Source organism: Mustela erminea, chromosome 6 (assembly GCF_009829155.1).
Source record: "Mustela erminea isolate mMusErm1 chromosome 6, mMusErm1.Pri, whole genome shotgun sequence".
Classification (NCBI taxonomy): domain Eukaryota; kingdom Metazoa; phylum Chordata; class Mammalia; order Carnivora; family Mustelidae; genus Mustela; species Mustela erminea.
The window spans coordinates 71,226,955-71,239,172 of NC_045619.1; the positions used below are offsets into that span (position 1 = coordinate 71,226,955).

Consider the following 12,218-nt stretch of genomic DNA (forward strand, 5'->3'; position numbering starts at 1 on the left):
GTTGATCATATCCAAACTCAGAAAAAGAGAATTACATAACACAAAAATATCATGGCAAATGGAGTATTTTACATAAGCAAAAAAGTTTTTAATGTAATTGCATTAGTATGTAATTCTGAATTTGTATAAATAACAGTCAAGTCTAGAGTAAATTAAGTGAGCATCTCCAGAGTATCAAAACCGTTATCAAAATCTACACACTGACAAAATAAATATAAAGTTTTAAAATGTTGGTGACTATAATAAATCACTGCTATTCAACCATCACAAGTATTATAGTCTTGAATTCGAAAAACTATCCCACAGAAAGTCTTAAAGTTAACCAACTCACTTTACTAAATTGCAGAATAGAAGTGAGAACATGTTTTAGAGTTTGTTCTAGATACCACTGGGAATAAGAGGGTGAAGACCACCATCGTGATTAAATACTCTGCACCCATGAAAAAAAGTTTCATTTTCAAACTTAATCTTAGCCAAAAGGCCGAGAAGTGATAAAAGTTTCATTTTCAAAAATTATTTGGTGACCAGGAAAATTACAAATGTTATATGAAAAAAAGATACAAAAGAGTAAACACAGTGATCCAAATTATTAAAATATTATGCCTGGAGAGAGAGAAAAGAACACATAATGCATAGGGGGGAAAAGATGAATGGAAATTAACCAAAACAATACGTTTCAACTGGTTTCTTTACAGGTGAGAGACAAGTGACCTTTTTTCCCTTGTATTTTAAACTACTTACAATAAACATTACTTTCAGAAGGAAAAAAATGACAGTTTAAAAAGATTATGAATTTCCTAAACAAAATTGTCAATAGATAAGAGACTAATAATAAACAGTGATCTGGGATATACCTATCCAGCCAGCCTTAAGAAATCAGGATTCAAGAAGATTCAACAGGTTGCACAGCTGAGCCAACCAAACAGTTTTAATACACAGGTTTTTTTAAATTGCAGCTGTTGATTGCTTTAACTCTTTAAACACAAATTCTTGTAGAGCTCATATTAACTGTTACATGCCAATAAAAATACACAGCCCAGTCCTGAAGCTTACTTTTGCCACATAAAGAGAAGCTTCAATTTCAATTTTCAAAATTATATTTAGAGTTTGGCAAATACAGTTAAAATGGCAGGTAAAAATGCCTGCTTGTAAATACAATTTAAATAAAGCATAGATCATTTTAACAAAAGCTAAAAATCTGTTTCAGTATGAAAATTTTAGCAATGACTTTTTGTAGTAGCATTAATTCATTAAAACTAGCCTTTATTTTTAAATGCAATGTTGAGTTTATAAATAATGAAATTTAAAAAATAAGAAAATGAAGCTAACAAGATACAGATGAGGCTGTTACCAGGCTCCGTGCATGTGAACAAGTGATGCGATAAACCTCCAGTCAGTGCGTTTAAGAAGCACGGGGTGCGCCGCCACATGGCAGCAACAATGGCATACCTAATCTGTAGCAGATGAAGAAAATTTGGCAAACTCACATTTTACAAGACACAAAGCTTAAAAGGAAAATTGTTTTTTAAAAAAATCTGTATTAACTATTCTTTTTTCAAACTATTGCAAACAAAGTGGAACTCAACCTTAAATTTAATCTTCTGCAACAAAATAAAATTAAAGAGGCCTACTTCACTTATTTTGGGTGCCAGAAAAATCAAATTACTGGAAAATGGTTTCCTACTAACAGAAAACTTTTTTCCTTGCATAAATTTAACTTCTGATTTCTTAAATTTCCAATTGTTTAAAGGAACATCTACATCACCATTAATAATTAATTGCTCATATGAGACAACTACCTTGTTAAATTCTTTAAGACATGAATTTTTAATTGAGGTTTCAAGGATGGAAAAAAATGAGACTCCCTAAATTTTTTTTTACAAAATTTTATATGTATGTTCATTTTCTGAGGGCCTTCTCAAATTTCTAGATAACTCAAGGGATCCCTGACCTCTAAAAAAGTAAAGAAGCATTGCTTTAAGGGTTAAGACTATGTATTATTTATATTTATATAATTAGCACACTGAATGCACATAATGGGTAAATCGTAAGATTAAAGAATAACATTATATCCCAATTTTTCAAAAGCTACATTTTTCTTTTCATTACTTTATTTCCTGTGTATCTTCACAGAAATGAAATCCACACATTACTGAGTTTAGTTGTTCAAATCTTAGTACAGCTGAAAACAGCCAATTTTTAAAGTACTTCAAAACCCCCAACATTAATTTATTAATTAAGGCTATAAAATTCACATGCTACATTTGTTTGGATTCCCTTATTTTGTTAAGGAGAAAGGGATAAAAATAAAAACTAAAATAACCAATATGAGAACTTGAAAACCTTTTCGACTCACTCTACTTACTCTGCAGTGTTAGGTAAGGCAGAAAGAGAACAAAGAGAAAAAATAACCAATTACAGTACTGTTAGCAAAATGCTTTTTCCCTCATACAAAGAAAGGGAATATTCTGCTCTGAGAAACTTTCCCTTCCCTCACTCTGGTGGTCCAGTAGTACCTGTGTATACCTTCACCACAATGCTCATCATTCTGAACATAAATATCTGTTTCATGATCTGACTCCTCCACTACATGGAATATGGCTTCCTGGAAGGACACTAGGTCCCTTTCATTGTTCATCATGCAGTCCACACAGTAATCTCTAGCAGACAGTAAGTATTTAAATGCTTATAAATGGAGGGTTTTGCACAGAATGCTAGACACAATCATAACACACATATTTAAATGGGTAGTGGCAAAGAAGGAATAAGCATTAAGAAGGAATAAGCATTAAACACTAAGAACAAAGTATGGCATTTCTGACATTCTTATCCACGTATATGCTTGGACATATAGTGGGATGAATGAATGAAAGAACACTGAGCTAGTAACTATTTTAGGCAGCTCTTCCTTTATAGTTCAGGTTTTTATAGTCCATTTAAGCTTTCGATAACTTGATTTTAAGGGTATTTTATTTGATGGTAAACAGTAACCAGAATACACGTTAAACAAGGTTAAGACTATCCTTCATAAAAACTTCACCTTGGAAAGTACAGGTTACCAAATACAAAAATAAATTTGTATTTACTTAAATTTAAAAACAAAACCAACAACAAAAAACCTGTCATTAAAGTATCAATGAGACAAGCAAACCACAATATCTTTCATGAATACTAACTAGAGTGGGAAGATTTAGAGCCAATCAAGTGACTGAGAATGGTGCCTCACACATTTTTTATTTATAATGTGTAAATGTGTAAACTCTAAAGAAAAACCTGATTTACATTATAATTCCCAGAAAAAGCTTTCTTTTTCTTCCACTCATGTATATTTCTTTAAAATAGCTGTAAATCAGCATCTTGTATTTCATTGATAGTGAGAGAAAAAAAATCAATGACTACCATTACTAAAATTTAAATTTCCGTATTAGATCTTTATATGACCTTTTAATGAAGAAATGAGGAGAGGGAGAGAAATGAAACAGCTACCAATAAACATTCAGACAGAGCACCAAGACATGAGAAAACATACTCAAAAGCTTTAGCAATTAACTTCTAACATGGCAGCAGTTAAAAGGGTTAGTTGAAATTAAAATATTAGAATTGAAGTCAGTTAGTCTAAGTTGAAATTAAAATATTAGAATTGAAGTCAGTCTATAAGCAATACTACAATTCATTCTACTTAATAAATTCTTTTTAAAAATAATGATTAATTTAAAACATGACTGACAGTTCTGGAAGCAAGAACACTGCTTCCGGTTCTCTTACTATGTAATAAATTCTATCATCATATCATTAAGTATTCTTTCCTTACCTTTTTAAGATGTCATTTCACTGAAGGCAAGGAATGGGCCGTTGTTTACCAACCACCTAATTCCTGGCACTAACTTTTCAAAAATCTTGACAGCTACCATCACCTTCAGAAAGGAAGCTCACTCTTCTCCCACATTCCTGTGTCCTGTCAACTGACATGGTGAGAACAGGTAGAGGCAGTATTTCTTCCTGTGATGCCTACCATCTCCTGTAACATTCACAGGTGCAGAAGCCTATATAAACTGCAGGTGCTCACAGTCTTTGTGTATGTGTGTGTGTATAAATATGTACTTACACATTCATACACACAAACATATATACATATTTAAACTTTAGTCACTCAAGTTAGACTTAAGATAAAATCTGGAAGCTGCACTTGAAGACAAACTGAATTGTCATCTCATACCTGTAAGCCATAATTGCCCTAGTTATGAGACACAGTCAACCACTGGCTTTTAACTATTTTCACTTTTTCAGAATCAAGTACATTTTGTAAAATGCATCCTATAAACATAATAAAGAGGTTGGCAAACTATGTACGCTCAGGCTAAACCCAGCCCACTGTGTGGTTTTGTAAATAGTGTAGAACACAGTCACATGCATTTATTAATGTATTATCTGTGGCTGTGTTTGTGCTACAATGGAGTTGAACAGTTTCAAAAGAGGCTGTAATATGGTACACAAAGACTAAAATATGTACTATCTTCACCTTAGAGAAAAAGTTTGCCAACCCCTATTATAATAACAGCAGCTGTGAGCTACCAAGTACCTACTCCAATGCTACATACTTTATATACATGATCTAAAATTTTGTCAGCAACCATTTTAAGTAGGTATTACCTCTAAATTAGAAATAAAGCAAATTAAAAGTTCTAAATTATTAAAAAGTATAAAAACTGCATGGAAACCTGTTAAATATGCAGATTCCTAAAACCATCTATAGAAATTCTTGTTCTTAGATGGAATCCAGAAACCTCCATTTTTTCCAACTACCTTGGGTGATTCTGGTGCAGAAAGTCAAGAATCAAATATAAGCACTTAATAAAGAGATACAAAGCAGGTGCCTGGCTGGCTCAATCAGTGAAGCATGTAGCATGCTAGACCTCGCAGTTCTAAATCCAAGCCCCACATCAGGTGTAAGAGATAACAATAACATCTTACAAAAAAAATAATAATTTGTCTAGTATCACCTAGTTCTGTATGTGATTGAGCAAGAATGTGAACCTAAGTGCACCAGTTCCAACATCTACATTCTTTCCAACTTCTCTTAATTGTAACTAAGCTCTAAGACATCTGCTTTTAAGAGTTACTTAGAAATGTTTAATCTGGTGACAATATAAAAAATCTAAGTTATTATGGTTGAAAGTTACAGTGGAGACTACAAGTTGATCCAGTATGAATTCATGAAGTTTAACTAAAATCTGCACTTCTGAGAAATGAAGGGTCTGAAACATACTACAGAGAGATACTGAGCTTGATGATGTTAAAAAGCCCATCTCTCGGCTTTCATCTTATTATATTTATATATTTTTAATTCAAGTGGGTACAAAATAGTGAAGTGCTGAACTCAAACCACATGAATGACTTAACAAGTGATAACAAATTAAACACATCTGTGAATATAATATGCAACTTACTTATTCAACGTAAAAATTATTTTAATCTCAAAACACTTCACCCTTAGCTTATAGATACTGTAACAAGTTAACCAGTTAAGGTAAAGAATTTTTGCGGTTCCTAGTTCTAATTATAATTAACCTCGTTGAGACTGCAGCTGTAAGTACTAAATCTATAGTCTAAACTTTGTTCATTAATAACTAAATTTATAGAGTTTATAATTTCTTAAGCACAAGGAATGCTATCTTCTCCTTATAACTAAAGGCAAATATGTCATAGTTTTATTATTTTAAACAATTAGCTCCTAATTTGAAACACATAATAATACACGGAACAAAGCTTCTGCCACACTCTCATGAGTTTTAGATTCTACTTGAACATTCCAACTGTATTTTCTTAATGCTATGTATCAACTAATCACATAGCAATTGATTCTTTTTTTTAATGGATGCCATAAAGTCCAAACTTGCCTTCCTAAAAGACACTATAAAACCACTGGTAAGGAAAAATAACAGAAACATATCCATAACTAACACACAAATATAACCACAAAGACAAGAAGAAACAAATGGTACACAATAGACTCTTGAAGAAAGGAAAACTCTAAAAAAAAATACACAAAATAGTTACATTTGTTGAACTGTGAAATTCATTCTTCTGTGTAGGGAAGAAAAATTAGGCACAAAAATATGATTTAGGTAACTCCTGGTAAAATAAGCAAATGACAATCTTAAAATCTTAGCGTCAAACTGAAACAGAAAGATTCTGTCTGAAAATATGAGAACTTTTCATATCACTGATCAATAGTTTAGATAGGCAACTGATTGAAAGTAAAAATGCATTTTTTTAATACCTAAGACAAAGTAATCTGATTTTTTTGGTCCCTTATATTTTAGTTTTATAAATAAGTTTGCTCTGTGAAATGAATATGCAAAAGAAACTTATAAAATAAAAATATGAAAAGTTAAAATATATTCCAAAGGAAATAACAGATTCTCTTTGATTAACTTGCAGTTAAAAATAAAGCTGAGTGTCCACTTCAACAAGATGAAGTCCCTCACTTGAAATTCCATTATATAGGATGTGTTATTTGGTCTTGCACTGAGCTTAAAAGCTAATACATCGTTTTAATGTATAACTAATACCTTTCTCTGTCTCACAAATGGCATTGAGATTTGGTTACTAGTATATAACATATTCTATACATAACAATTATATATAATTTATGGACAATAAATAATAAAGAACACTGTCAAGTACACCATGGTTTAGGGTACACCGGAAGATTTTTTTTTTTTTAAGTTTCCATACAAAGACTTCACAACATTCAAAATAAAGATGTCAGCTCAATGTATTTTTAAAAAATAGAATCTCTAATCCACACTAAAATATAAAATGTATTCAAACATATTTTTAAGAATAGGTGCTTCAATCTACCATCCTTGACAGTGCTCTTTGGTTGATTTCTTCAAGTTAAAGTTAGTTATAAATATAAGCCACCTTTGCATTAGAACAGTAACAACTTAAAATCTATTAAGAATGGTCACAATAGTAATTTCATAGTATTATGACCACTTAATCAAACTGTTTGACTTTAGTATCCTTACAAAAGCACAATTTTGAATGAAAATAGTCTTCCAACTATAATGCCTATTCTCAAAACTGGTTTCCTTTAAAATGCAAGTTTCACAGTTTCAGACTTTTTGAATTAATACTAATAATCCTTCAACCAAAACTGTATTTTCAAATTTCAATTCAGCATTGAAGGGGCATCTACATTTTAGCAACCAAACCTCAAACCACTTTATCCAATAATATAATACAACCAGTGTCTCTTAAATACGGAAACAGAGAATTTGAATACAACAAGATATGAACAATCACAGAAAACATTTCACCAAAAACTATCACTATCTGTATCTCAAAATTACTAAAACTATTTCCAAAGCTTCTTGATTACTTCTTTAACAGATATAAATTTCAATAAGTACAAATAACATTTCCTCCATATGTGGCTCTCTCCTTAGCATCAAAATATCTAACAAATCAGAATCAACAGGTAATAGAAAATCTGGAGACATATTTGCTTCTAATACTGTTGTCCTTCCCAATACTGAGAAAATTCTGTATTTATTAAGAGCAGTGCAATGTCAGTTGGTTTTTCAATAACCCCCATTACAAGCAGGTACATTTTCAAACCACGAATTACCAAATAGGTTTCACAGTTAAATTTAAAAACAAAGTCATTTCATCATTTTTCATTTAAAACTCTTAACAAGAACCACAAATTTTCTAAGAAACAATTTATACAAATATATAGAGAATATATATTCCTAATTTAACAGTTACCATGACTTTACAACCTAAAAGAAAATCTTTTAGACTTCATGTTTTTAATCCTTACATCTGAATTAAATTTAGCAGTATAAAGATCAAAGGACCATTAAGAACATCAAAGAAATCAACTTTACTTACTGCTAAGGTCAGATACCTACCTTGTTTCTCATTGTAGATTATATTCTTACACAATAGGTCATTATGGCAAAGCACAACAGGTGAGCCCAGGTTGGAAAGAATCTCCTTCATCCAAGTCATTTCTTCCTGAAGAATCTGAGAGCTTGGGATATCACTTAAAAACCTTTTAGTTAAAAAAAAAAAAAAAAAAAAAAGTTATATATTGCTTATATTAATGACTTTTTTCACGTTTAAAGACTAACATCTATTTTTAATGAATTCTTTCCATTCAATTACATAGACTCCTGAATTAAACCAAGCCAATTATTACAAAAGCTGGAATAAAGGAAAATCTTTACTTAATGAACTTAATACGAATAAAACAAACTAAGCAAGTTAAAATGCAGGGCAGTAAAGTAAAAAATCTGTTATTACAAAATTGGAGGAGAAAAGTAATATATATACTTAATAGATAACATTTAGTAAGCACTATTCTAAATGTTTTACATTTGTCTCCAAGACAAAAAAAGTTCAATAAAAAGAAGTTTAAGTATATTATTTAAAGCTACAAGACAGTTTATTAAAGAACTAAAACATCTATTTCAAGCTTTGAAGGGTGAATGCAGTACAAATCAGCTAAATTTACCTATCACAGTCAACAGACAACTACTATTGATAAACCTTATCAATTCTATGACAATCATAGACATTATCTATGATAATCATATCATAGAATACTCCATGATCTATTATAGAAACTGTCTCAGAATAGTGAGCCTGGGAAGTATGGTAGGTAGAGTGGCAAACAGGACTGGAAATCATGGCTTTTTAATTCTTCGGTCTTCTGAACTCTTCATTACACCACATGTATATTCATTTGATAAAAGTAAAATGAAACAAAAATATGGTGCTACCACTCATTCCTCAATAGCACCATCTGGCTTTAAAAATTGCTGTTAATTTATTCTTTCTCTCCCTTTAGCACTGTTTTCTTCATTCTCAACAGTCTCTCAAATTGCAGCCTTTTCCATTTTACAATATAATAAAGATTCTCTATCAGTGAACTTAACTTTAATGAATTTGCCTATTGAGGTGGTTGCTGCCTGTTATTATTCCACTACTGTATTCTTCTTTACATACAGCTACCAAAAATAACCCTTATATACTTTTTTCAAGATGGTGCAATGGTTCAAGAAATCTATCTGAAAGGTACAGAGTTGACTAGAAGTAACAGAACTGAAAGGACTGAACATGATAATTACAATCATATACAAACAAAAAGGAACAGAATGTGAACAGATTTTTTAATGTTTTAATTGTTTTTAAACTTTTAGTTTTAGATTATCTATTAGGGCAGGATGCTTTTTGCATGCTGTTCTACTATGTTGTATATACTAACTCAATTAACCCTCATAAAAACTCTAAAAGGTAAATATACTACTCTTATTATTTCCATTTGAATTTTGCCTAAGATAACACAGCAGAACTATTTTCTTTTTTAAAAGATTTTATTAATTTATTTGACAGACAGAGATCACAAGTAGGCAGAGAGGCAGGCAGAGACAGAGGGGTAAGCAGGCTCCCTGCTGAGCAGAGAGCCTGATGCGGGGCTTGATCCCAGGACCTGGAATCATGACCTGAGCCAAAGGCAGAGGCTTTATTAACCCACTGAGCCACCCAGGCGCCCCATCACAGCAGAACTATTCAGTGGCAGAATTACGGCTTCATCCTAGGCAGTCTGGTTCACAGTCTTGTACTCTTAACCTACACAATACTATACTGATATATCTCAAAAAGTTGAGAAAACCATACATTCACTACTGTCACCTACTTCTTCATGATTTTTAAATTTTTCAATAAAATAGTTACTTCAAAAGAGAATTTTGTCACTTCCTGGGTATCTAGCACAACTGACACATTTGCAGATGTCTGCCTATCTCAGTTTTAAAAGGGTATACTATTCCTAACAAATTCAGAGTTTGATAAACTACCTACAAATAAAAACATATTCACTGAGTGAATCAAACTAAACTCTGAAATAATAACTCAACAGAGCAATGAATTATAAGAAGTAAAAAGAATTATGAATTGTAAGAAATAAGAAAAACTCTATAGGTCCTGCCTGTCTCTATTATTCTTAAAATGAAAAATTCCTCAATACAAGAGTTGGGAGTATGTTTTGGATATAAAGGAGAAAACAGAATTCCTAATTTTTGTACCAATAATAATCACACTATAAAAACATGTTCATATAATTTAGATTCTAAATGCTAATTTATAAATTTTTTAATAAAAAATAATGAATTACCTTACTTGGAACCTGGGGAGTGAGATTTACAAAAGCTGAGTAGGACTCCAGTAATTGAATTTTCAACCTCATAATCTAGGACTTGAATAGTCTCAGTAAACTAAGACAACCTAAACTTTTTCACTCTCTAATATTACTATACTGCCCCAAAGCAAATCTCTAGGTCTATTTAAAACAGCTTTGAAAAAAAAGAATTCTTATAAAAAGGGCTCCATGGCCAACTCATTCTATGCAAAAAGTACCATTCATAGCAATCACTGTATTTACTTCCAAATAAATGTTCTATATTTGTTTCTTGGCTGGTCACCTCTACCCACTCCCCACCTCTATCCCACGCTTTTGTAGAGTTTTGTTGTTGTTGTCCTGTTTTGTTTTTGAGTTGGCTGAGGTAGACAGTCATATTAACGCAGTGCCACCTGAGAGTCAAATGAAATCAGTGCAAACTTAATCAAATGCAAAGACAGCAACCTAACCAGATTATATATACAAAAACCTGTAAGCATTCTCGAAAACTTCATAGCAAAACAAGGTAAAACAATTTCAAATGTAATAGTAAATTTACCTTTTATTAAGGTCTTCATCTGCAAATCCTGTGGGAATGAGAGAGAAATATTTTCCCATCTTTAGCCATAGATTAGATTTGGGAATCCAGCCATTGTGTGCATGGATAGCATGGATTTTAGCAAGCTGACGTGCTATTAGCCTGTTTTAAAACAAAGCAGCATAAAAAGAAAATGTTAAGCATCATAGAGTTCGTGTCTATTCATGAGTAAACTAACTTAGTGTGCATTCATTTTATAACATGATTGCATTTTTACCTAATATAAGAGTCAAAATAATTTGTCAAGTCAACTCTCACAAAGGCAAGGCAAGGAAATGTTTAAAGCATTAGTAGGAAGAAACACCTACAATTAATTTAGTGAATAAATACTGTGTCCAAAAGAGGTTGAATGTCTGCAAGTAGGTGGTCTATTCTGATTACATAAACAATGGTTAGGACCAAAACACAATTACAAATAATTTCAAAGCCCATATTAGACATTAATCTGAGATACATTTAAAGTTTGAGCCTCGTCAATGAGATTAAAGGACAAAGGGGACTAAAGTAAAAAGGTAACTGGGAAGAAAAATGGGTTACAGAAGTTCATTCTTATAACTGTGTTAAAGACAAATTTCCTGAACAAACATTAAGATTCTATGATGTCAGAATTAATCTTCTTTATTCAACAATAAAATAATTTGAAGCTGTATGTACATATATCCATGCTATCTTTGTATCTGTAGAACCAGCAACAGCAAACATTAACATAAGAATAAGCACACAAAACAGAAATAAGGTGGATCACGAGGGGGGAATAAAAGATCAATGATATCATAGGTGAAATAATATTTGAATAATTGGGATCCAAGAAGAAGAAAGAGAGAGGGGGGCAGAAGGTATACTGCAGCAAATTATGGCAGAGAACTTCCCTAATTTGGGGAAGAAAACAGGCATCAAAATCCAGGAAGCCCAGGGAACCCCCTCAAAATCAATAAAAATAAGTCAACACCCCAACATCTAATAGGAAATCTTAACAAATCTCAAAGTAAAGAGAAAATCCTGAAAGCACATTGGGAAAAGAGGTCTGTAACCTACAAGGGTAGAAACATTAGATTGTCAGCAGACCTCTGCACAGGGACCTGACAAGCCAGAAAGAATTGGCATGATATATTCAGGGTACTAAATGAGAAAAATATGCTAAGAATACTTTCTTCAGTTAGGCTGTCACTGAAAATAGAAGGAGGGATAAAAAGCTTCCAGGACAAAACAGAAACTAAAAGAATTTGCAATCACCAAACCAGCTCTACAGGAAATATTGAAAGGTATCCTTCTAAGCAGAGAGAAAGCCCAAAAGTAACATAGACCAGAAAAGAACAGACAATATACAGTAACAGTCACCTTATAGGCAATACAATGGCATTAAATTAGTATCTTTCAATAGTTACCCTGAATGTAAATGGACTAAATGCCACAATCAAGACACAGGGT

The 12,218-nt window shown here is 31.9% G+C and overlaps 1 protein-coding gene across 2 annotated transcripts in view; it reads right to left on the bottom strand.

Annotated features, from left to right (window-relative positions):
• The window catches only part of ETNK1 (ethanolamine kinase 1), a 65,538-nt gene that overhangs the window by 16,948 nt on the left and 36,372 nt on the right, over window positions 1-12,218 (bottom strand). For both annotated transcript variants that reach the window (XM_032347671.1, XM_032347670.1), the window contains exons 3-4: window positions 10,752-10,892; window positions 7,923-8,065 (exon numbers count right to left, since the gene is read on the bottom strand). In XM_032347671.1, coding sequence (XP_032203562.1) covers window positions 7,923-8,065; window positions 10,752-10,892 — 284 coding nt within the window. The remainder of the gene's footprint in view (window positions 1-7,922; window positions 8,066-10,751; window positions 10,893-12,218) is intronic.